At 38.8% G+C, this 26,607-nt stretch overlaps 1 protein-coding gene and 1 long non-coding RNA gene across 4 annotated transcripts in view; both read left to right on the top strand.

Annotated features, from left to right (window-relative positions):
* The first annotated feature begins 200 nt into the window (after positions 1 to 200).
* Positions 201 to 1,025, top strand: LOC144586141 (uncharacterized). The gene is made up of 2 exons (XR_013540888.1): positions 201 to 493; positions 936 to 1,025. It is a non-coding gene; the product is annotated as an uncharacterized LOC144586141 (long non-coding RNA).
* Positions 1,026 to 3,977: 2,952 nt separating this feature from the next.
* The window catches only part of OVCH2 (ovochymase 2), a 29,192-nt gene continuing 6,562 nt past the window's right edge, over positions 3,978 to 26,607 (top strand). The window contains exons 1-17 of one of the 3 annotated variants that reach the window (XM_072985806.2): positions 3,978 to 4,118; positions 6,594 to 6,703; positions 8,235 to 8,326; positions 8,624 to 8,796; positions 10,008 to 10,103; positions 11,443 to 11,594; positions 12,456 to 12,651; positions 13,606 to 13,629; positions 15,029 to 15,119; positions 16,065 to 16,198; positions 17,909 to 18,049; positions 19,055 to 19,185; positions 20,380 to 20,473; positions 21,333 to 21,464; positions 22,447 to 22,527; positions 22,763 to 22,949; positions 24,078 to 24,150. In XM_072985806.2, the coding sequence (XP_072841907.2) occupies positions 4,025 to 4,118; positions 6,594 to 6,703; positions 8,235 to 8,326; positions 8,624 to 8,796; positions 10,008 to 10,103; positions 11,443 to 11,594; positions 12,456 to 12,651; positions 13,606 to 13,629; positions 15,029 to 15,119; positions 16,065 to 16,198; positions 17,909 to 18,049; positions 19,055 to 19,185; positions 20,380 to 20,473; positions 21,333 to 21,464; positions 22,447 to 22,527; positions 22,763 to 22,949; positions 24,078 to 24,150 (2,001 nt within the window). In that variant the 5' untranslated portion in view covers positions 3,978 to 4,024. Of the gene's footprint in view, positions 4,119 to 6,593; positions 6,704 to 8,234; positions 8,327 to 8,623; positions 8,797 to 10,007; positions 10,104 to 11,442; positions 11,595 to 12,455; positions 12,652 to 13,605; positions 13,630 to 15,028; positions 15,120 to 16,064; positions 16,199 to 17,908; positions 18,050 to 19,054; positions 19,186 to 20,379; positions 20,474 to 21,332; positions 21,465 to 22,446; positions 22,548 to 22,762; positions 22,950 to 24,077; positions 24,151 to 26,607 lie in introns of those variants that run through there. The other 2 variants (XM_072985807.2, XM_078384003.1) reach the window with 2 other exon arrangements.

Raw genomic sequence — 26,607 nt, forward strand, 5'->3', positions numbered from 1 at the left:
ATGGATAATATTCTAGTCCTTTTACTGTAGCACTTAAGATGTTGACCATTCAATCAGTTCTAAATCCAGAATCCTCCTGAAATGACATTAGAACACTGGGCTAATGAAAAAGTTCATAACAAAAGTTTACAATAAAGATAATTTGCAGAAATAATGAGTTTTGGATTCATCAACTCTCCATTTGTCTATCTCTTCATAAAGATCACAAAAACGCCAACCAAGCTAGGCAAGGATGAAGAAAGTGGATTTATATATGCTCAACAATCCTTCAACCAAAAGCTTGTGTCACACAATATCCTCCTTGCAGTAAAGATTAGAAGAACAGGAAGCCAAGGAAAGCTGCAAAAAGCAATGGAAAGAGAATATCCTGACCCATTCTGTGCCACACCATCCTAACCAGACGGAAGACTGCCCAGGGCAGATGACTCTGAACTATTTTTCTCACATTTTTCTTACTAACTGCCTTGGCAGAGAGATACCACACAACTGCATAGTAAGTGTTACCTTTCTTTATTATACTTTGAATTATGGTGTTTGCATTGTTATCTTCCTTCCACTTAAATGAGGCAATACTGTGTATAGTCAGAAGCTCCAGGAGTTGAGTGCTTACCCAGGTTTGTTTTTTCCCCCCAGAAAGGCTGGGTTTACGTTGCTTGTAATATTTGTGTTTACTTTAGTAGATAAATTCACAGGCTGAGCATTGGTAGAGGAAAACAAGCTTCAAGGCAACATAATACAACTTCCATGCAAGATATCCAGAGAGAGAGAGAGAGAGAGAGAGAGAGAGAGAGAGAGAGAGAGAGAGAGAGAGACTGCCTCTCAAAATGCAGCCACTGATCACAGGGCCTAAAGCTAATCTCACCCCCCCCCCTTTCTGTCTTCCTTGACTCTCCTTCAGGAAGGACTCCTGCTTTATTTTTGTTTTTAACACACAGGTATCAAGAAACAATCTTCTATCAACTAAGTCCCAGTGACAGCCATCACTTGGTTACTCCAGCCTGTCCATGTTCCTTTACCAAGGCTAAGACTGCAGCAGATCTTGCCATAAGGTAAACTCACAAGAACAGCTCTATTTACATAAACGAAATAGCAATGCCAGTAGCAGAATCAGCACATGGTTTCCAACAATTACAAATGAACTTATTGGGACTCACATTAGTATTGACTTTTCAAGTCCCATAAATTCAGTGGATGGAAATTGGAAATGTGGAGCATAATGCGGAGAGCTCAGCCAGGCTGAGATTGTCAGTTGAAAACAATGGAGCTTCCTCATGCACAAGGTGGTACCGAACACATATTACACAAATGCCAGAAAAAGGACCACAGCACCTGCAATTGCACACTGTGAACAAACAGGATGGTGGCCTTCAGGTCTATATTTATAAATAAATATAATGAAAATTGCCTTTCCCCCAAAGAAAGGCAGTGCCAAAGAATGCTCCAACTACCGTACAATTGCACTCACTTCACACGCTAGCAATGTTATGCTCAAAATCCTACAAGGAAAGCTTCAGCAGTATGTGGACCGAGAACTCCCAGGAGTACAAGTTGGATTCCGAAGGGGCAGAGGAACCAGAGACCAAATTGCAAACATGTGCTGGATTATGGAGAAAGCCAGAGAGTTCCAGAAAAACATCTACTTCGGCTTCATTGACTACGCAAAAGCCTTTGACTGTGTGGACCACAGCAAACTATGGCAAGCTCTTAAAGAAATGGGAGTGCCTGACCACCTTATCTGTCTCCTGAGAAACCTATATGTGGGACAGGAAGCAAGAGTTAGAACTGAATATGGAACAACGGATTGGTACAAAATTGGGAAAGGAGTACGACAAGACTGTATATTGTCCCCCGGCTTATTTAACTTAGATGCAGAATACATCATGGGAAAGGCTGGACTGGAGGAATCCCTTGCCAGAATTAAGATTGCCGGAAGAAATATCAACAACCTCCGATATGCAGATGATACCACTCTGATGGCAGAAAGTGAGGAGGAATTAAAGAACCTTGTAATGAGGGTGAAAGAGGAGAGTGCAAAAACGACCTGAAACTCAACATCAAAAAAAAACTAAGATCATGGCCACCGGTCCCATCACCTCCTGGCAAATAGAAGGGGAAGATATGGAGGCAGTGACAGATTTCACTTTCTTGGGCTCTATGATCACTGCAGATGGTGACAGCAGCCACGAAATTAAAAGACGCCTGCTTCTTGGGAGGAAAGCAATGACAAACCTTGACAGCATCTTAAAAGCAGAGACATCACCTTGCCAACAAAAGTCCGAATAGTCAAAGCTATGTTTTTTCCTGTCGTGATGTATCAAAGTGAGAGCTGGACCATAAAGAAAGCAGATCACCAAAGAATTGATGCCTTTGAATTGTGGTGCTGGAGGAGGCTCTTGAAAGTCCCCTGGACTGCAAGGAGAACAAACCTATCAATTCTAAAGGAAATCAACCCTGAGTGCTCACTGGAAAGACAGATCCTGAAGCTGAGGCTCCAGTACTTTGGCCATCTCATGAGAAGAGAAGACTCCTTGGAAAAGACCTTGATGTTAGGAAAGTGTGACGGCAAGAGGAGAAGGGGACGACCGAGGATGAGATGGCTGGACAGTGTCTGCGAAGCAACCAACATGAAATTGACACAACTCTGGGAGGCAGTGGAAGATAGGAGGGCCTGGCATGCTCTGGTCCATGGGATCACGAAGAGTCGGACACGACTAAACGACTAAACGACGATAATGAAAATGAATACAAGAAAAATACAGTATTTGTGCAAATAATAAGATGAATAAACAAATGTAGAACAAGTATTGTAAGGTTCTTGCAAACATGGAGGTGAAATGACAAGCAGTGAAAGGTACAATGACAGGTTTATGGGATTGTTTAAATGTTGCTGAAGATATATGTTATTAATGGTTTTAAAAAATAATAGGTGCCTACAGGAAATGTTCCCTATTCAGCTTGCAGCAAGCTCGCTTGAGTCAAGAACAGGAGAGGAGCTCCTGGTCTCTCAGGCTTTATTGCATGGATGGACTGACATCACTTTGTGTGTCTTGTGGCATCACTGATGTCAAAGCTACATTTAATTAGTGCACACAGTCAGTTTAACATCTATTCTAATTTGCCCAGTAAATACGTAATTACATCTACCCAACAAATCCACTACTGCAATTTTGAGCAGAGCTGATTCATGGCCCTTTAGTTGTTCTTTCAGCAGATTTCCTCCTGCTTTCCTAATGCTCCAGAAAAGGAATCTCTATAAAGTCTGTCCTGTTTATTCAAAGTTGGTAGAATTATTAGACCTATTATCCCTTTGATGACATTCCTCCTGTTTCTTTTTTCCTTTCCTGACATCTGATAGAGAACCCATTCTACTCCATCCTAGTCTCTCACGTCTGTAATGAGATCTTACTTTTGCATTTTGCACAATGCAGATACTATGTGCGTATGGCAATAATAAAACTAGGAATTGCATTCCCTTCAAGACTTGCCTTTAAGCTGAGAGTCGAACCCTTTATTGTTTTGGAAGATAAGTACCACTGAATTTAACAAAATTTAGTTCTCAATAAATTAGTTTTGGCGGTGGTGTCACCATGAACTGCTGTCAGACTTATAAAATAACAGGAAATTAACATTAAAATAATCTGTCTGTGATACCCTTAGAAATGGCTACAATTAAACTAGAGTTGTCAATCATCCATTATTTTGGCATATCATTCATATGTGATGGCTAGTGGCGGGGGCAGCACTTAATTGTTCTTTTTAATGTATAGGCTGCCCTCTTGAGAGAGATTCAGGTTAAGCATTCAACAGTGGAGAATCTCAGATCCTTGAGAACTTGAAAGGAATCATGCTTAGCTAAATGTGGAAAAATATAGTACAGCCTGGTTAAAAGTTTTACAGCTGGTTTAATGAGTAACCTGCATTTTAATTAGTCAGTTGCTACTGCTCTCCCACTGTGTTATAGTCTCTCTGCTATTATAAATGTCTCCTCTTGCATGTTACTCCCTTACTCACTTGCAGCTTGAACATGCTAGTGGCTTCAGGCAGTCAGCTTATGCTTGTGCTCCTTGGGATAACATATCTTAGAGAAAGCAGCTCTACGCCGCTCTTTGTACAACAAGGTACGGCTACAATTTTATATTAATTTCTAAGCATTTTTGAAAGATGAAAATATAGATATTCAGATCATGTTGCATAGGTTTGATCTTCTCTCAGATAGCCTGAATCTCATTTCCATGTTCATTCTACTTGACATTGTTAATCAGAATTATTTGTCGGAATAAAGACAGAATCACAAAATTCCTTTCCCTGAGTATGGGAGGGGATGAAGTCCTGTACCCTCCAGCTCACACTCCACTGCAAACTGCCTGATGTGAATCATTGAGTGGGTGCCACCAAAGAAAACTGATTAAGATGCAGCCACTCATACAATATTGAGAAGATCTGAAGTAATACTCTTGTGGTAGTGAGTGCAGTGAAACATATGCCCAGCTATGGCTGGACATATGACAGCCAATATTCCCTTATTGGACAATGGCTGAAATCCTATTGCACAATTGCATGTATGTAAATCCTGAAGATGTTAGGATATTAAGCATTATTTCATATCCTCTCCTGTTAGGTTCTGAGGCTCCCTAGAGATCAATTTTCAATGAGGGAAAGTTTTTGGGAAACTCAGAACAGGGGGAGACTTTAATGCCTGAAAATAACTGCTGGTGGTTCTATCACCTGGATTGAAACCACAGTACTGTAGATATTTTTAGGGACTAAAAATCTTCCTCAGCCCCATCTCAAATCTCCTAAAAGCTTCAGATTCCTAGGGAGCCTTGGGGTCTGTGGAAGGGGGGAATAGAAAAATAAAGAATAATGTCCTTGGTTGATGACCCAATCAAGATGTGCGTGTGTGCTCTTACACAACAGGAATTCAGCCAATTATGAAGATTCAGAAGACTCTTTTGGATCTCTTGTAGCTCAACAACAAGAAATGTTTTGTCTCTTTAAAAAATCAATTTACTGTAGTATGAGATTTTGGAGATTAGAATATACTTCATTATGATTCTGGACATAATCTATGAAATTAGCACAAGGTCAATGATTATACATATAGGGTTGTATGCATTTCATCATGTCCTCCTATTCACAAAATGTTCTTTGTTCTAGCAGAGACTTCAGCAAAAGGAAAACATGAAGGCCATTGGGGTCAATTTTCTTTTCCCTTTGCAGCCCAAGTTTGCTCCAGATTTTAGCTGGAAGTGGTTTAGGAGATTATGAGAGAATGGGGGAATTTTGGTGAACTCTATTTCCCTCCCCCTTTTTGTCAATGGAACAGTCAATGGGAGCAATGAGCAGTTATTCAGAACTCTTACAAATGCATCAGTGCAGCCCAGTGTTTCTAATTGATTTATTTTACCATGTGTTTTCATAAATTCCAGTCCTCTTGACCAATGCCACAGAATTCCTTTTTTTATTATTATTGCTATGCTGAAACAGGCTAATATTTTTACCACAATGAAAATTGCTTGCATGTTCCTGTGATAGACAGCAGTATTCTCTACTTTCCTTAAGTGAGCATTGACTTGACAATACATGAATACTATTTTATAAACAAAACAAAAGGGCAGTTGGACATTTGATAAATGCAAAGCTATATCTGAAATAATATCACAACAGTTTCCACTTTTGGCAATTTTTCTTCTACATAATATTTTCTATCTGTTTCATTTGAGAAATTGGTGTTGTGAGATTTGAACACCAAATGTGTATATATTTGTAAATCTTTGGTAATCAACTATGGAGATAAATAATGCACATCAGACAGATAATGCCATGCATATAGTTACTTCATATGAAGCCCAAATAAAGCCTTCTGAAGGCTTATGGGCTCTGTTTAATTTATAAAAGGGGTAAATCCATCTTAATTTAGCCCATTTTTCTTTGCTAAACCCAAATTGTAAAGATTATTTTTTATAAATTGGCAAGAATCCTATGGCAATTTACTGGTGCATATGTGAAATTATGTAATTTGCCATGGTGAGTGGTTGCTTCACTAATGGGGTAGTAGTTGTGTTATGAAATATGCATGCTTGATTGCACAATAGACACATACTTAGTAAGGTGGTTGGTGCTTCTCGGTTAGGGGTGATATGCTGGGGTGAATTATGTAATTTAACGTGTCTGTAGACAGTCTCCATGGTCATGTGGCCAGCGCAACTAGACACAGAACACCTTTACCTTCCCACCGAGGTCGTACATATTTATCTACTCGCATTTACATGCTTTTGAACTGCTACCGGTAGGTTGGCAGGAGAATTTAACTTACATATGTGACTATTGATTTGGTTTCTGTTTATGCTCTTGTTTATTCTTTCTGGTTTTGCTGTTTACTATGTTTTTCTCATTTCATTAATAGGGACTCCGGTTTAAAAATACATTGAGAGTATTGTATTATAACTGGATTACTTCAGCTCTTTTGAAAGCATGTGAGAAGCTGAAGGCCTATGATACTTTATCACAAAGTAGGGAATGATATCACTCTAATTGCTGCTGCTGCTGCTTCTTTTTGGTTTATACCCATTTTGCTTCTTTATGCTTTTCAGGTTCTAAATGTGGGCAGAAACTCCAGGATGCAAATCCGTGGCACACCTATGGCTATCTCTCTAGGATTGTTGGTGGGAACCAGGTGCAACAAGGCTCACACCCATGGCAGGTGAGCACCTACACACACACACACACGCACGCACACACACACACACACAGAAAGATAGCTGTAGTCCACTAGACTGAAGAGCTATCAGGGAGATGAGAAAAATTAGGGTACTGCATGTCTTTGGTTTTCATTTAGAGTTTCTTTTGCTGAACATTGTGTTGTTCTTTGGAAGACCAACAGGGCGGATACTGCACACCAAGAACAGTCACTGTGCTCTATAGCTTTCCAGAATACTTTTATAATAAATTATATTGTCTCCATAGCAAGAGTCACCATAAGAAAGGTGAACTTGTTGGCTGAATCAGATCTTTTTCTCAAACCAGTAAGCAATAGCAAACAACAAGTGCCTCTGAATAGATTGTCTCCATCCTACCCCCCAAGACGTTTCCTTTGCTGAACCTTTGTACTTACTTGAAAGAAAGGTATTTTTATATTTAAATTGCAAGTGAACTCTAAACTCCACATTAAGATAAAGCAGGAATCCTAACCACGCTTCCTAGAAAACAAACTCCACCTAAATCAGTAGGACTTGTTTTGTCATTTCCCTAAAACACAGCATTAATAATAATAAAAGTTCCAGGAGTTAACCAAGGGGATTTGTTTTGGATGGTATAGTCACTGGAGGTTTACAAAATGCAAAAACTCATTCATTTTTTGTTTACTTGGAAATATAACTCGGACCACTCTAGCTGGTCCGAGTTGACTAGATAGGCGGGATATAAATCTAATTTTAAAAATAAAAAATAAAAATAAACAGCTTATAATTCTGAAAGATAGCTGAGACCATGAGTCAACATGAGATCTCGACAGAGAAGCACACCTCTGTATTTTTCAGAACTTTGCAAATGGCCATGAGGGTCCTTGGTTACTCGGGGACTCTGGGAGCTGACTGCCAAAAAGTAACTTTTCCAAGCTGTAGTATTTGGGCACATGTGGATATGCATGCATGCCCACAGATGCATACACTGTCTGTTTGCTTTCTCTTCCTGCTATACGAGATTCTCTAAGATTTTTAAATGAAGGTCTACATTGACTTGTGAATACTGACATATATAATCTGAGAGAGGAATAGCACACACATGTAAGTATTATGGAAGCTACATTAATATTCACAGTATACCCTTCCAAAGAAAGAAAATACTTCCTATAATTTTTTTAACATACAAATGTTGACAATCCTAGAAACATTTTTAATCCCCAAAAATTCAGAACTTTACTAGTGAATTTTACCTGAATCCAGCTGTGATCTACTTCCACTTTTGCTGTGTCTCGTGTATCCAGCAAGGTCAGCAAGAGGTTGCCAATGTTCTTCAGAATATAGACCAGAGGTTAGAAAAGTTCAGCCATCTAGATGTTATTGGACTGCACTCACATCAGCCCTACCCAACATCACCATGCTGGGAGATCCAATCCAACAATATCTAGAAGACCATGTTCCCCTTTCCTCAATAGAGATTCTGCTCTCTGCCTCTCTTCTGTAGATGCAGAAAGTTGACACTGTTTCTAAAGTGATGTCTTTTGCATTTTACAGGTCTCCTTGAAAAGAAATAACCACCATTTCTGTGGAGGAACCCTGGTTTCTAGTCAGTGGGTGATCACAGCAGCTCACTGTGTTTTAAGCAGGTATAGAAGGGCAGCTGAACAGAAGTTCTTGTTTCAGATTATTGTTTTCTATTGTATCTCTTGTTTTGCAGTCTTATAATCAAGTGTGCATCACCTTTTTTGATGGAAGTTGAAACATTTTTCTTAAATACTTCTTTGTTAGTCACTTGTATAAGTGTCTGTGTGTGATAGTTATCTATATATGAAATGTTTAAGTACTTCTCTATGATGATATTTCTTCACAGAGTATGGCTTTTGCCATTTTGATTTTTTAAATTTTTCATTCAGTTTTTCTCCTGGTTTTCTAATACTATTCAGGTACCTGCTCAGTTCCCTGACTGTCACTGCTGGAGAACATGATTTGAATCTGAAAGATGAGGAAGAACAGAGTCTGCATGTAAAATCCATCATCAAACATCCAAAGTTTAACCCCAAAAAACCAATGGATTATGACATCGCTCTTCTGAAAATGAATGGCCACTTCAAATATGGTAACACCATAGTCTAATATGATAATCACAGTGACATATCTGTCTCTCTGCACATTTACCTGAGTTGCTGTGTATCTCTAGAGAATTAGCATATGATGTTGTACAGCATATTCAAAGTATTTCTGCATTACAAAAGCATGAAGCAGTTGTGCTTTCAGTAAGCATGTTTGAAATCAGGCTCATAAAACAAATCTTCAAAGGGGAAGTTAGCTCTAGGTCTGGGACAATCAGAACTTTTGTCCTTTTCTGTCACAACCCAATTAGCTGACTCTCAGGAGGGGAGCTTTTTAGCATCTTCCTGGTCAATTAGGCATTGGTGCTATGAAAGAGATTCTATGTCTGGCTATAAAAATATTTTAAAAGATATTTTAAAAAGAATAGAGAACAGATATCCATAAACCCACTAATTTAATCTGTGAAATTATTGTTTTTTGCTTTGTGGCTGGGGATGGTCTTATTCAATAGCTTTGGTGCCTATATCCTGTTACAACCATTCCACCCATCCTGGATAAGTTAATTACTAGACTCACATTTTTGCTTCACCATTTCATTAAGTTCCAAAACAGCCCTTCAGAATATTTTGGCACACAGGGACTACAGCCCCATCCAAGCTGTTCTTACCTTTGTCTTTTCTCAGTAACCATAGTGCAGATAACGTGCTCATTTTTTGGGTTCCTCTAGCACTGAGTACTTCTACATAAGCTAAATTTCTGTTAGGATTTGTGTGTAGTGTATGTATATTTAAATTTCCATTTTTAAAAGCCAGGATATTCAGTTCGTCAAAAAGAACTGCACTTCTTTATCTATGACTCAAAATGCCAGGAAATGGCCCAATATTGCTGCACATTATTGTGCCCACATTGCCAGCAGGAAAAAGGATACCAAACTTTACATAGCAAAAGGGGCACCCTGAATGTTGATGACAGCAATATCAACAGGCACAATCATCTGCAGGATCCTCTCTTGTGCTCACTGCCATTCATACTAGTTGAAAAACAGCTTTGACAATTGCTTTGTGTCTGGGAGACAAGTGGTTAACTGATGAAGAAAAAAAGTTAACTTCTGGGATTTTTCTTTGCTTGATGTCACTTTGTAAATGGTACCTATAACTGGTGAATATCATTGTATGGTGCATTGAAAAGTTTGTTTGGGTCAAATATGACATTAACACTATTAATTCTGATTTGAAATCTGATCTGTCTTCATGGTAGGTTCAGCAGTCTGGCCAGTATGCCTTCCTGATCCACATGAGAAGTTTGATCCAGGATTTATATGCATCACTTGTGGGTGGGGTCGTTTAAAAGAAAGTAAGCCTTTGATAAAGCATTTTTTACAGAAACAAGTTGCAGTTATTACAAATTTATTTGTGTTAAAGCTATAGTGCAATTTTGTGACATCATCACTTTCATAGCATCATCAATATCTGACTGAGATTAACCATATAATTAAATGAGAAGAAAATAGCATAACGAACAGGGGGAAAATGCAGACAGTTGCAGAAAAAAGTGACAGAAATAGTGGTTGAAATCCTGTTGCTTAGCATAGTAATTTCCAACTAGAGTAGGTTTATTTGAATCAATAGAACTTATGGAATAATTGGATCACCAATTTCCTCTTGATTCAATGGGTGTACTCTAGATGTGACTTACTACACTAAGTAACAGGATTTCAGCCAGTGACAGTGAACAGACTAAAAAGAGTCTTTTTCTCTTTCTGGTGTATTACTTTCAACTCCAAAACAGTTGCATCCTTGGTTCTTCTAATATTAGTGATAATGAATTTATTCTTAAGGGTATATCTATGGAATATCTATAGATATTAGACAGTGTTGCAAGGGGGCATTCAACAGTTTTCTTCTGTGCTGTTTACAATGCTTTAAGAAAAGGAAGAGATAATACTATTTCATTCTAGGCTATTTGATGCTGTCACATCTGGATAATTTGCAGTTCATCATTGTGTCCCTCTATACCAGGAGAAAGGAGCATAGGAATTAAGCAAACAGTCATAATACTGTATTTTTCCATTTATAAGATGACCCGATGTATAAGAGGACCCCCCCTTTTCTAACCCCAAATTAGAAAATTTGATCCCTGCTTTTCCCTTCCTTTTGCTAAGCCATGCAGCTTAGCAAAAGGAAGGGGAAAGCAGGGATCAAAGGACTCCCTTTGACCACCACTTTTCCTTGCCTTTTCTGAAGCCATGGAGCTTAGCAAAGAGGAAGGGGAGGCTCCCTTTGGGTAAAGGCTGCACGGTCGTAGCCCTTTGATCCTGAAGCCCTTTCATGGCTGTTTTAAAAACTATGCGTGGGGCATAGGAAGTGGGTAATTGCAGCTGTGAAAGGGCTGCACGATTGCAGCCCTTTGATCCTGTAGCCCTTTCATGATGGGCTTCAGAATCAAAGGGCTGCAATCATTCAGCCCTTTCACAATAGGGCTGATATTATTTTGTTAAGAAGACTGTATCTCACTGGTTGAGCATACCTTTGAGATGCAGAGAATGCAAAGTTAAGTTTTTTTTTAAAAAACAGTAATGCTGGAAGTTGTGAAAAAAACTTATGCCTGAGACCCACTGACAATCAGATTAGTGTAGCTGGGCAAACAGTCTGTCCTAGTATCAAACAGCTTCCCATGCTGTGCTCTTTTCCAGATGGACTGCTCCCTGAAGTCCTGCATGAAGTGGAGTTGCCCATCTTAGACCAGAATGAGTGTTCTAGAGTCCTGTCGACCTTAAAGAAACCTATTCGAGGTGACACTGTCATGTGTGCTGGGTTCCCAGATGGAGGAAAGGATGCTTGCCAGGTTGGTTGGTTGAATAGATGGTTGTCGCATTGCAATAAGGAGCAGTCTCACCATAGTTGAGACTGGACAGAGCAAGTTTATTAAGTTGCCTAGACAGAGGTTTGGACATTCTCCCTCAGCAACCCCAAAGCTACTGACATAGTTATTTATTTATTTGACTTTTACACTGCCCATCTGGTTGCAAGGCCACTCATCTCATGAGAGTCTGAGAATTACCTGATACATCCAAAGACGTTTGTTTTGTTTTGTTTTAGCAGCTCTATCAATCTCTGTAGGATCTTGCTCCCAAAGCGTTCTAATATTCCACTCAGAGCTTGGAATGTTATTTTTCAAAAAGGAATTAGTTGCATTACTCACTAGTTAGGAGAATCCAGGTGCCCGTTATCATTGCTCTTTTTACAAAAAGCACTGTGTTTCAGCTCTTTCCATATGTAACAGACAAAACAAAACAAAATTAAAAATATCTTGCATTGTGGGCTTTTGTGGGTAACGATCCACTTCCTTAGAAACACAGAGTAAGAGATTTGTGCCATACATTTATGTAGAGAATGGACATAGTTGTGGGTCGTGGTGGAGTGGGGAACAAAATCCATTTCCCTTTCTATTTAGTCCCCCTTCAACCACATTCACTGTATAGAGAAACCTGTGTCCTAAACATTGTAGTCCTTGTCTCTAAGAAAGTGGACGGCAGCCCACAAATGCTGACACTGAAACCTGTTAAAGGCGCCACCCAATATTGTAATTTTTTGTCTCATTTCATGTGCAGTTTTCAGGGATCATGAAATAAATACTTCCATGTAGCTATGTATTATGCATCTTCATCCAGAAAGACATGTTTTAGAATGTTTCTTTCCCCTGCAGGGAGATTCTGGGGGCTCCCTTGTGTGCAGGCGTGAGCATGGTTCTTGGACCCTGGTTGGGGTGACCTCATGGGGCATAGGATGCGCTCGCAGCTGGATGCATAACTTGAAAAAAAAGTATGAAAGAAGAGGAACACCAGGGATTTTTACAGATCTTATTAAGGTGCTCCCTTGGATTCAACAACATATGGACACCGGTAGTAACAACGTCCCACAAGTATAATACTTATGTCAATATGAATAGCTTTCTTCTTAAATAGGGTTTCTGATCTTTTCTCCTTCTCTCATAAGATTGCACACCAGCCTGAAAAACAACAACAGAAGTTAGCCTATTTACATTTGAAACTTTCCTAGATAGTTGATGAGCAAGTGATTTTATTTAAGCATTTCTTGTTTTTTTTTCCCTCAAGGGTATATACACTATGTGCATGCAGGTGGGAAAGGGAAAGGTCAGCTCAGGGTAAAGGTTGTGTAAAAGCTGAAATGGCTACCAGCTCCCACCTCTAGTTGGCTCTTGCTTGGTCCAAGACTGGCTGAGCATTTTGAGACAGAGGTGTGGACGAGGATTTTTGAATCTGGTGAGTAAAGAGATCAATATACTTGAGGATTGTGGCATCTGGACTGGGCTAATTGATGGATAAATTTATTGCACATACTGGCTGAAAATCCTGTTGCACAGTTATGCAAATGGTGTAATGTTTGTAAGAAAATAATCTTAAGTTAAGAAATCCCCATAGGCATTATCTGTTACACAATGAGTTGCATACAACAAATCATGTCTATGGAGAGTTCTTGACCCACACCAAAAGTTACTGTTTGTGTAACTGTACAACATGATTTCAGCCACTTTAGCACTTTGCAGTGGTGAAAATTCTACTTATAAGCGTTTTTATTTATTTATTTATTTATTTGTTTGTTTGTTTGTTTGTTTATATATATATATATATCCCGCCCAACTGGTATATTCTACCACTCTTTTAGTTGTTTTAGTGCTACTATTAACTTGATCACCTATAGCATTTCTTTAAAAATGGCTTCAGACTCAAATAAAATTATTCATATTTTGTTGTTGCAAATTCATTACTAAATTTCTGATTTGCTGTAGTCTCAATTGTCTCTTACTATAACATTTCTCTTCCTTTTTGAATCAGATGTTAAAATGAAAAGTTCTACAGGTGAGTCTAATGACTTTTAAATCTCTTTCTGAACTGAGTTGTTAAAAAAAAACCCAATTAAATTTATCATAGAAAAACAGAGATTGCAAATTATAATAATTACAATTGCACAATTTTATTATCATTTGCACTGCCATTAGTGAAATCAGGATGATGGAAACGTATGGATTACAAATGAGAATGTTCACAATGTTACTGATGCCTAGTTTTGTTGGCATTCAATTTGCAATCAGAGACAAGATTTTTAAATATCTGAATGTAAACAGTTCTATAATTTAAACTAGTTTTGCAGTCCAAACAGATTTTTTTAAGAATCAGCAAAATTACAAATAGTTCCTCCTTGGTTTGTTTAGGGGAAAATAGTGTAACTCTGCAAACGATGCAGCAGAAATAGAAATTTGCGTTTCATGAATGAAAATATAGTTGAAGAACAAATAAGTGCATTTTGTTGTTTTGGTTCTACACACAACTTGGAAAAATCCTTTTCCTTTTCCTTTTGGAACTAATACTCCAGAATTCTGAGAAAGTGATTTGGAAATTCTGGTTATTTCTAGGCCAAATCAACATTTTGAACGTTGGTTCACTTGGAGCTGAATATGATACAGCTTTGTGCCACCATGTGTGTAGGACTCTGTATAGTGTCATAGTTCATTTGTCACAAATTGGTGCCACATGCTGAGGGACCTGGATAGTTAGCTGCCTTTTACATTCATTCAAACATAAAGTTTGGGGTGCAGATAGCCCACTAAGGCATGGATTTACTTCATTTATTTCAAAAGTTGGGTGAACAGGAGCACCTAGTTTTGGGATCAGCATTTTTGGCAGTACAAAAAAAGTAAACATTGGTTTTCAGACAAATAGAAAGTGTGCTCCTTCTTGGAGAACCACACTAGTTCAAAATACTAGGTTTCTTTTTAAGGGATCCCAGGCAACCCTTTGCAATGAGTGAAAGAGAAGGGCTCTAGGCCTATGAAAAGCCCCATGTTCACGTAGGGCTAGGAAAAAAACTTTGTTTCAAATCCTGTTTTGAATAAAGATGTTCTCAATTAAAAGTTATGTTTCTAAACCCATTTCCTTATCTCAAGTACTGCAGAACTGCTATTGTCTCTCTTTTTTTGGCAATATGCTTTTCATTTTTTCATATTAAACACTGTGGAAAAGACTTATTTGAAATGTAAAGAAGTGTTGTTGTGTTGTTTCTCTAGCCTCAGTTATACATCATCATTATTTGCTGTTATTTTCTTTGTTGTTAAAAAAGAAAAGAAAAAAGAACAACATCATTATCTCATAACAAAAACGTGTTGAAGAATTCTGCCAATGTAGCCAGGTTGTTTGCTTGATATATGTTACATCAATATGTGTTATCCTGTAAGCACCATATTTTGTATTCACAATATAGCATCCTGCAGTGTTCAGGATGGAAAACTCCCTGACAATGAAGGAAGGCTCCTTTTCCCTGGATATCCCACACATTTTTATCAGGCCAACCAGTGAGTAGATGAAATACAAACCCTTGCTTATTCATTTGTTCTCTATTGGTTTGAATCTAGTGGCCCTAAATTCCTGAAAACAACCCGAAGCAATTGTCTACAGTGGCAGGGCTTCATGTAGAAACTAACTGGTGGAATGTCTCCAAAATAACCACTGGAAGAATACAGTAGTGGATAAATGAACATTATAGATCCATGCAGGCATTCAGTCGGTACATTCAATAGGCACAAAGAAAAAGAGGGCAAAGCAGGGCACATAAGCCTCCCTGAGTTCCCGGCTGGACACGAATGTGTCTTGAAAGACTTTAGTAGATCCAGCAGTAAGGACTTCAAGATGCTGAGGAAAGTACATTTGGCCTAGAGTTTGAAAAAGGCTACTTCTTTGGACTGTCACTCCCAGAATTCTATGGCCACAGTTGTAACTTCCAAGCTTGGATTTGGCTACGTGTGTGTGTGTGTGTGTGTGTGTGTGTGTGTGTGTGTGTGTGTGTGTGTGTGTGTGTGTGTGTGTGTGTGTGTGTGTGTGTGTGTGTGTGTGTGTGTGTGTGTGAAAGCAGTAATTATCTATCTATCTATCTATCTATCTATCTATCTATCTATCTATCTATCTATCTATCTATCTATCTATCTATCTATCTATCTATCTATCTATCTATCTATCTTTTAATCTTTCACTAGATAGTGAACTTCTCCATAGGCTGGTTGTTCCATGAGCATATATATGAAATATTAAAGAGTTATAACCACTGAGTTTCTTCAGTGATCCCTTTGTATTGGCAATGCCTATTCTTCTTCTAGGCACCTGTTTTATTAGCTTTGTTTCACTAGACAAAAAAAAATGTAGGGGTGCAAGGGAAATATAAAATTTCCAAATTCTACCCAGAATTGTGTTTGTACTCTGTTAATTCATTTCAACTGGAATTCACTCCCTATATGTCAACCCAGGCTGTGTGTTTGGACCCTCCGTGTCCCCGAAGGAATGCATATACTGCTGAATTTTTCTCATTTTGATGTGGAGCCAGATGCATTCTGTGACTATGATGCCTTGTCCGTGATTTCGACGAATGACAGGCTCATTGGTATGTTCATGATGTACTAATGACAGGCTGCTGGCTCTGTCCCCAGTTAAAAGAACACCTTAGTGTTGATAAGTCCCCCTCTGTTAAAAGGTTTGGTTATTGCTGGCAAGTTATGTATGGCATTCTTAACTATTTGTAATAGCAATACATCCTGCTACTGAGGTGAACAAAGTTGTGCCACCATTTTTTACCTCATTTTTTTTCGTTGTAGGAGAATTGTCCCAAAGATCACCCTAATTAATTCTCTAATGCAAAGACCATAAGTGGGCCATGATGACTACTGGTTTTGCACCCACAAACCATTTTAACCCACAGCCCAAGTGATTAGGCTGGGTTGCAAGGAAAAGATGACTGCTGTTAGCAGTGATTAAACTGCTGTACTGCAGCCAAAACTGTGCTCACGACCTGGGGTTCAGTCCCAGGTAGCCGGCTCAAGGTTGACTCAGCCTTCTATCCTTCTGAGATCAGTAAAATGAGTACCCAGCTTGTCGGGGGGGGGGGAATGTGTAGCCTGCATAATTAACTTGTAAACCACCCAGAGAGGGCTTGAAGCGCTATGGGGTGGTATATAAGCAGCATGCTTTGCTTTTGCTTTTGCTGAGGTGGCAATTAATAACAGGATTCCTGGGATGGCAGAGTTTTTAGGGGCACATTAAACATCTTTCACTTTGAGTTCCTCAAAGGATATTTAAAGCAGTAATATCTGGAAAAGGTGTAGAAAGTAGAGGCTGAAATTTTAGCATCAAAATTTTCCATATCTGTATATTTTATTGTTCTTGTATAAAGCATTTCCTCTGCTTTATTCTGTGGCTTACTTCTAATCAGACTTGTATAAAATAGAGCTTTGTTTTATCTGAAAATTGTTGCAGTGGGTCTTACTTCTGAACAGATCTGCACATACAATTAAATTCTGCTTTGTATGCTAGGAAGTGTCCAAATTCATAAGAAATATATTTGTGCATGTGTGCATATGGAGCTGTCTCTCTAGCCCTATTCAGGTGTTCTGAATTTTAGGTGACAAGAGAGAGAGAGAGAGAGAGAGAGACAAAAGAATTAAGCAACTGGTTGTTGTGGGTTTTTCGGGCTCTTTGGCCATGTTCTGAAGGTTGTTCTTCCTGATGTTTTGCCAGTCTCTGTGGCTGGCATCTTCAGAGGACAGAACAACCTTCAGAACATGGCCAAAGAACCTGAAAAACCCACAACAACCATTAGATCCTGGCCATGAAAGCCTTCGCAAATACAGTTAAGCAACTCTTTGTTCCCCATCTGTTCTGTTCAAACATACGGCCAGAAGTGCTGACGTTATGGGGAAGCTGAAAGTCAGTAACATAGAAAAAGTTGGTATCATCCTGAAATGGTGCTTCCTTCTTTGTTTTCAGCATCTTTTCTTCTGGAAGTACAGGAAATAACCAGGAATGAGAGATTTTAGATTTTCAGGAACCCCCTTAAAAGGCTAAGATCCTCTCCTAATGAATGCAGGTGAATTATAGGCACATATATTGGAGCACATATTATGATTTCTTCCCAAATCTTGCAATGGTTGAATAACATAAACACCACATGACACACACTTGGCTATACATCACCCTGAAGGCTGTAATGCTAAACACACCTATTCAGAAGCAGTTTTTAAAATTATACCAATTGAATTATTCTTGAGTAAATAAAATTATATTTGTAACACAAATATACATAAATGTTCTCTTCCAGGGAAATTCTGTGGGATGGATCCCCCATTACCCATTTTGGTTGGCTCCAACAGTGTGAGGCTAAAATTTGTTTCTGATAACAAGGAACATGGAACAGGATTTTCCATGATGTATCAAGCTATTAAGCCAGCTAGTCTTCTAGGTGAGTATCAATACACTATGTCAATGCATAGGAAGCAAATTAAGCTTGTTTTATTTATCTTTGCCTATCTGTATTTATTATAAATTAGTTGCATGCTGAAATTGCCCAAGTTCCTGGGTGGTGTTCAAGATTATAAACATAAAAAATCAATGAACAATCAAGCAAATCACCTCAATGAGTCCAACAGCAGCACGTAAACCAACCAACCAACCAACCAGAAATAATGCCACCAGGTCCTTACCCCAAATTCCTGGGAAAACTATTAGAAAGCTATTGATGCAAAAACCTGTAGATTGTTAGCATCACACGAACCTCAAATCAGTTTGACATAGTGTATGACAGACTTCCCTGCATGGCCAGCTTCAAATATTTTGGATTACATATTTCACGAATCCGTACTATTTAGACATTATGGAAAGTTTACTTTACCACATCTATAGAACACCATGTTGTAGAGATTCTACATTTGTGGAGTTCACAAGGAATGGTGGTAGCATAACTAGCAGAGACACTTTACTACTGTGTTTCCCCGAAAATAAGACATGGTCATATTACTTTTTGCTCTAAAAATGCATTAGGGCTTATTTTCAGGGGATGTTTTATTTTTTTTTCATGTACAACGATGTACATTTATTCAAATACAGTCATGTCATTTTCTTCTGGTTGCTACACAATGGTGGATGGTGGGGATTTCACTTCACTGGGTCTTATTTTTGTAGTAGGGCTTATATTATGAGCATCCTGAAAAATCATACTAGGGGTTATTTTCAGGTTAAGTCTTATTTTTGAGAAAACAGGGTATATAAAGACAAGAGCTGTTATAATTATTCAGTATGTTTCTGTCCTGTATCAGGCACTACTCTTGAAAATGCTGCACAGAAGAGTGTTCAGGTGACCTGAGTAATTGTATGGTTATAAGTTGTACAAATACTTGACCCATAAGAGAACTTTGTGAGTTTAGATCTGGCAGCTGCTTACAAAGTTTGAAATTTGCTTTGTTTCTAGATTCTGGCTGCAATTCCTTGGCCGTGCTCTTTGAAGAAGGAACACTGCAAAGCATGCACTATCCTGAGGCATACAGTAACCTGGCAGATTGCCAATGGATTGTTCATGCTCCAGAAAACTATGTGGTCAAGGTACAGGACACGGAAGATTTAATGACATTCTGTACAAAAATTTTTCTTTGAGTAAAATAAATATCTCATTCATTTGGATCACAGGCAGCATAAAATTCTATTGTTAAACTGCTTTATTCTTGCTGATGCATACTTTTTTCAGGGGGTTGCTGTACCGTATGAGCAGACCAGGCTACCATGAGTAGCGCCATATCATGTAGTCCAGCTCTAGATGCCATGCACATAGTAAACTGTTGTGTGATCTGTTGTCTGTACATATGTTCAGATATCTGCAAAGGGGAGTCTATGCATGTCCCTGTGATTCAGAATTGTGGCTTATCCGTGTTCTGAATCATCTAGAAGCCTTCACCTACATGACTGTGTGGACGAAAGCCGCCTCCCCTGCAGTGATATGTGGGGTTGAGGCGGTTCACATCCAATGGCTCTTAACTGTTAGAGTAGTACAATGATGGAACCAATTACCTCTGGAGGTGGTGACTACTTTAACGCTGGAGGAGAATGTTAGAGAACCATACGTCAGATCTACTTTGATTTGGATTCCTGCACTGTGCAGGGTTTTTGACTTGACAGTATTCTATGATTCTATGCTTCTATGAAACCCTGTTGCTCAACATACAGTGGAAAGCTGATAATGTCACCAGCTGAGGTTATTTTTTTGAAATAAAAATTTCCTAAACCCTTCTCCCAAAGGTCCTGAGGCTCCCATGGGATTCCTTTCATCATCGGCAAGCTGTTGGCGACTGCATGGGGGGGGGGGTCATTAATTTCAAGAATCACTGTTGCCGGTAGAATCATTTTGGTGGTGGAAATTTTCAGAAATTTAAGACCCCTACATCCCAGAGCCTCCAATGGCTTCCCCAGAATTAATGGAGCCTTGAGATCTGGGGAGCGGAGAGAGTATCAGAAAATTTTGATTTCCAAAAAAGAGTCACTGCTGGTGATATCATCAGCTTTATTGACATCATCAGCCTTATACTGTGTAACTTCTGGCAATAGGATTTTAGCCAATGTTTTTATAAATTTCAATTTTCTTTTGACATTTGGGGACCTACATTTGGGGATCATGTACAAAACAACTTTCTTGTTTTGTAATACCATTTACTGATATATATTAATAAGAAAAAACATCTTATTTTAAACAGAGCTTCTATGTTTTAATTGGATTTGTGCTTTTGCTGTTTCATTTTTCTGAAGCTTACATATGAATATTTTGAACTGGAAGAAAATGAGGGCTGTGCTTATGATTCAGTGACGGTCTATGAAAATGTAGCCAAGGAGAACGAAATAGGTCTGTCTCTTAAAGATATTTCTTGAATTGTGCAGTGATTCATGCATCATGTTTGTTCTGTTTGTTTCTTTTCTGTCACCAAAGAAAACACTGCTAATAGAATCAAACCCTGAAGTTTGATTCTAAACCCTACAGAAGTGAGTCTCACCAGTTGAAAGGTGCTAAGGAAGGGGTGCTTACTCATGCCCACAAAAATTTGCTTCTTAGAATCAGCTTGTGTGATTTTTGCACCAGTGGCAGCTGATGTCCTTTGTGATTGATGGGACAGAAGACACAGCACGGATAGGCAGAATTGAGGGTGACCACCAGAGCTGGAGCAAAAATGGTTATTCATTCAGATGTACATACAGGCAGGCAAGCATTTACAGATACATCTAGCAGGAGGTGAACTCAGTGCAAAGTCTCCATTTTTAGGAAGAAGGTACGGAGGAGTGGGCTGGCTATGCATAACCGGTTGCTGACTTGTCACAATGCTCTGCTTGCCTTAGTGACCTGCTGCCCTTTCCGTATACAGACCTAGTTCATACAAGTAGTTTAGCACCTGTATTTTAAGTGACTCTTTAAATAGGTAAAGCTTCTTGCATGCAATTTTAATCACTGCTTAGTTAATCATGTATTTCAAGTCTCCTTTAAACAACTGAATTCATGGAAAAGGAGCTTCTGTGATGTTTACGAACACCAACAAGAAAAACTACAGCACAGCTCTGGATACTGCCTGCTACACCTTTCCCTGTCCATAGATTCTTGTAATTTTTATTAAAAACAACAAGCATTTAAAGCACCTTTGGAGATCTCAGTACAGTGTTTGTTGATGCAACAGAGCTGCTTCTTTCAACTGCAGAACATTGTCTCTCCTTAGCTCGATCGTGTGGCTTTGCTATCCCAGCACCAGTTCTGAGTTCCTCTAGTTCCATGCTAGTTGTATTTCATTCAGATGAAACTGAGACCTTCGGTGGATTCAAGGCCAGATTTTCATTCATCCCTGTTTCAGGTATACTACTACTACTACTACTACTACTACTACTACTACTACTACTACTACTACTACTACTACTACTACTACTACTACTACTACTACTACTACTAATAATAATAATAATAATAATAATAATAATAATAATAATAATAATAATAATAATAATAATAATAATAGAGGCGGTGGAGAGACTTCCATAGCCATCTGAGTAAGAGATATCTCTGTGACAGTGGTTCTTATGCCTTTTTTGATAGACCAGTTATCAATCCAGGTTTGACAAGATGAGGCACACTGACTGGCTAGAATCCTACCATGGATTTACTCTTTTATAAGGGAATTCACATACACTCAGGCAGCAAATTGCTGCTCATTAGTGAGATGCTAGATGCATTCATGGGAATGAATCCAATTGTGCTTGGCCCTGTCTAGCATTCTTAGATGCAACTTTTCACTCATTTCAGCCTCAGCTGTCCCTTGCTCTGATAATTTGTCTGTGGCAACATCCAAAAAGACTAAAGATATAAACCTTCTTAAATATAGGTATCCCCAAATAATAGGCCCTTTCTAAAGGAAATCACTGAGTGCTCGCTGGAGTGCTCTCTAGAAGGACAGATCCTGAAGCTGAGGCTCCAATACTTTGGCCATCTCATGAGAAGAGAAGACTCCCTGGAAAAAACCTTGATGTTGGGAAAGTGTGAAGGCAAGAGGAGAAGGGGATGACAGAAGATGAGATGGTTGGACAGTGTCACCGAAGCAACCAACATGAATGTGACCCAACTCCGGGAGGCAGTGGAAGATAGGAAGGCCTGGCGTGCTCTGGTCCATGGGGTCACGAAGAGTCAGACACGATTTAATGACTAAACAACAACAACAAATTAATTATATCTGTACTAAGCCATTAAAGTGACTCGCGTTTGATCCTTTCTAATTAATGCTAATGAAAATATCCTTGAGGAGTTCTGAGAATGCCACCATCTCTCTTTTTTTTCATTCTTAGATTTAAACCTTTCGAATTCAAGCAATGAAGTGATGGTTACTGAAGAAATAAGCAACCCTACAAATGAAACTGACATGCCTGGTAAATCAGCTTGTGTCAAGGTATCTTGTGGTAGGAATAAGAAAGGAATGAAAGGAATGTACAAGAATGAGTCTGGAGTTTGTTTTCTAGATAGTTTAGGTTTAGAGGGATATCGAGCAAGCATAAATAGGATTACAGCCTTTGTTATGTACAGCCTTACCCAAATGTTAGACAGCTTTAAGTTTTCACTAAAGAATTTTGTAATTTGCACCTTTTCTCTGTTCTGTAATACCAGCTGACACTTGTGGAGTAGCATCAAATCAGCCCAGGTTTCTCTTCACTCGAATAGTTGGAGGCGAGGAAGCAGTACCACATTCTTGGCCTTGGCAGGCCAGCATACAAATTTTGGGTGAGAACCTCTGTGGAGGTACAGTTCTTACAAGCACATGGGTCATCACTGCTGCTCACTGTTTTAAGGAAAAGTAAGTATAACATCAGCCTTATTTCTTTGGACTGATGGCCACCCAGAGTCTATTTGACTTGGAAAAACATTTGGAAATGTGTCATTCACTAAGTATATCTGCTTATGATTTTTGAAGCCTTACTGGCTGAACCCAAATTTGTTTCTGTATGTATCTCTAAAGAAATGTTCCCTGATCTGCCTTCAGAACAGGGTTTAGCAATGATGTTTTGTTTAGCAATGGTAACAAAAAGGAGTCAAACTGTATCTGAGTTACTCCCAGGGGAAAGAAACAAATATTAAAAGAAACACCAGAGGTGGCAGTGGCAGGTGGCTGTGAGAGGCAGCCGGCATGAGGGTGTCTGGGCAGGACAAAAACTCAAATGTAAGAAGTTTGTGGTGTCAGGCCCCCTCACATTGGCTGCCTCTCAGTTTAAACACAGCTTAAAAATAGATTAAAAATGGTTCCACACCAACCCCAAAACCATACGACTACCATGTGAGTTTAAAGTGATTTCAAAAACCTTGACCCATTGCCTAGTTTATTCCAGTGTAACTGTGACCTCATTTAAGCATAAAGTCATACATTTTAACTTAGAAAAAGAGAATTGATTCTTTGCTGACAGCTTGTGGCCTTCCACTGATACTGCATGCAATGTGAGCCCTGAGAACCATTCATACTCTTTTGTTGTATATTGGTGGATGACTTTTGTAATATTTGGCCTGCATTTTCTTCTAAGCTCAAAGTTCTATATTTATTCTTTATGGAATATAGCCTACATAAAGCCTATCCTTGCCAAGCCCAAGTGCATTTCATGGTCACTGCCAAACATTCTGAGCATGATGATTAAGAAAAACCTGAACCATAGCTTCATGATTTAAATTGTTTTATTTTGTTGATCACACAGTTCTTAGTCATACTGAAGTCAACTGGTATCAGTTACACTGAGCTCTTTGTATATGCTATATTTTGTACAAGTTACATTGAGCCCTTCCAGTAAAACCTTCTCAGAAATAAGGCCTACATTTTTTGAAATTCAAAAAGCCAACTGTGCATAAAAGGAAGAGAGATTCTGATGTTTGAATATACATGTTTATATTAACTGGTTAAAGCTGTCTTGAGATTTTTTCCATTATATTTTTTTTATAGGGAACAATACAAGGATCTTTGGAGAGTAGTGGTTGGTGCCCATGACATACAAGACGAAGAACAAAACAGTCAGGTTAATACAAGCTGTTTTTGGATTATGAAAAAAAATGTCTTAGAAATTCTCAGTATATTGCTGAGAAGGAATGACTGGAAAGATCTGCCTCTCCATCCTTTCTGGGAATTCTGCTTAGGAAGGAACTGTTGTGACCACTAGACTGATATTTCAAGAAAACGTCTAAAGCAAGTTCTTTTGGCATTACTATTTTGTTCAGAGCTTGGAAATGACATGTGAAAATTAATGCATTGTTACTTTTCCCATTTAATGGGGGGCATTACTTTACCTAACTTTTTATAACTCTTTATAATTGCTGCTTTAAAGGTAGCAGCAATATATTTCCTTTGTGCTGCTTATGCTACAGTTTTCCTTTCTGGAAAGAAGGTACCCATACATTTCCCTATGAGAAATAACTCTATGCAAGAGATTCTTAACCTTGCTACATCAGGGTTTTTTTTTTTACACCAGGTGTGTCGGGAGTCCCAGACCTGGAAGCAGGATTTGGTCACTGTGACCTCTATAGCTCAGGGGAGACTAAGGCTGGGGACTGGGAGCTGTGCAGCCTTTTACTAAAACCGAGCTTCTAAGGAAACCTCCTATATTATTTTCTTAAAGAAGTGCATGTGAAAGTGGTCAAATAAATCGTTCACTCTATGTAGACATCTAAAACAGACTGTTGGAACCAATATGGCTTGCTAAGGAGTGTATTATGAGAAGTGCAGTCCATTTCAAAAGAACGCCAGATTCACCAGAGCAGTCCTAAAACAACAAAAAGAACACGTATGAAGGAGACAGTCGCAAATGTACAAATGGGGTCAAAAATGAAGGAACCCTATAGATCCCAGTGTTTATGTCATAGCTGAGAGTAACAAACAGATTGTACTGTCAATTCAATGAGTTAAACATTTTCATTTTTCAAGTTAATGATAATATTAATCATCTGTTATCAAGTCAATCTGATTTATGATGAGGGCGCCCTAGGACTATGTAGTTTGCCCAAGGCCAACTACAGGCTGGTTTTATTTGCAGGAGTCACAGTGCAGAATTGAACTCCTAACCACAGTGGGGAATAGAACTCCCAACCGCAGGCAGATACCTAAACTAATGAGCTATCCAGCCAGCTTCCTAACAATAAACACATGTTAATTTTTAAACTCCAATGTTCTTAGATCTAGATTTGCTTGGTTTCTAGTTTGCTGAAGATTTTGGTCTTTAACAAGAGTTATCTTACAGTTAAGTGTGCACTTCTGCAAAGATTTTAACAATGAACAGCCCAAGAAACCTCTTCCGTTTGTTCTGATGAAAGAGGACACTTCTCTCCTTTTTTTCTCCGTCATCTCTTATTTCATTAAGGAGGAATTTACCAAACAGCTGAGAATCAATTGGAGCAAGATTTGCAGGGAATCTCAGGGGACACTGTATAAAGAGCAAGATGGGAATATGAATCAAGTTCTGTAATTAATCCCTGAATGGGACAAGTTTGCTTTTCTTTCTTTCTTTCTTTCTTTCTTTCTTTCTTTCTTTCTTTCTTTCTTTCTTTCTTTCTTTCTTTCTTTCTTTCTTTCTTTCTTTCTCTCTCCTCTCTCTCTCTCTCTCAATCTTTTTTTTGATTACAAACTGTCTGTTGGCAGCAGTAACGGCCTTGAGCCCCCCTTACTCTTAAGCACCAGAAGGAAGAGGAGGAGGAAAAGAAAAAGAAGGTGGTGGTGTTTGCTATGGCCATGATGGCAAATTCCATTCCATTCAAAAGGTTGATTGTTTTGTATAGAAGTAAAAGTTTTATCATCAAAACAACCATCTTACTACCACCACTTGAGGATTTTCCACCTGTTAATCTGAAACCTCTGCTATACCAATGGAAATTTTGTTCCTGCTAGGAAAGCTCTTAGCTCTAATCACATGGAAACTGACCTCATCCAGACACAATGTGTTCCATTATCTTTTAATATAACAATAACAGCTTTTATCATTCTCACAATGGTAAGTAAATAATCAAGCAAGAACATAGGAAAGCTTATAATTGTTTCTCCTATCATGCCCCAACTTTCAACTTTTCTAACTACTCACCAAGGATGGCTCATGTGCTGAACAGGGTGTATATGTGTCTCATCTCAAAATTTTGGGGTGGGGGTGGGGCTGCCCTGGCCATAAGGTACCTCTTGCTCACTGTCAACTGCTTTTGGGATCTCAGTGTCCAATGCCACCTCAGCAAAGAAGCCCAATTATAATGTTTATCCATCACCTGTCAATTAAATGCTATTTGCTCATCTCCTTTTATAATCACTTCATATTTCTAAGCCTACTATATAATACTGTGATCTATGACAAAATGACCTTTGCCTTTAGACCTCGTGCTGTCATTATCCTTAGCCAGCCAATGGGACATGTCAAGATTGCATAGGGTTGTCATATTACATCCTGAAGTACAGATGGACAGCTGTAGCCCTTCAGATATTTTTAGACTTCAGCTCCCAT

The sequence above is a fragment of the Pogona vitticeps genome, chromosome 1 (genome assembly GCF_051106095.1).
Source record: "Pogona vitticeps strain Pit_001003342236 chromosome 1, PviZW2.1, whole genome shotgun sequence".
Classification (NCBI taxonomy): Eukaryota; Metazoa; Chordata; class Lepidosauria; order Squamata; family Agamidae; genus Pogona; species Pogona vitticeps.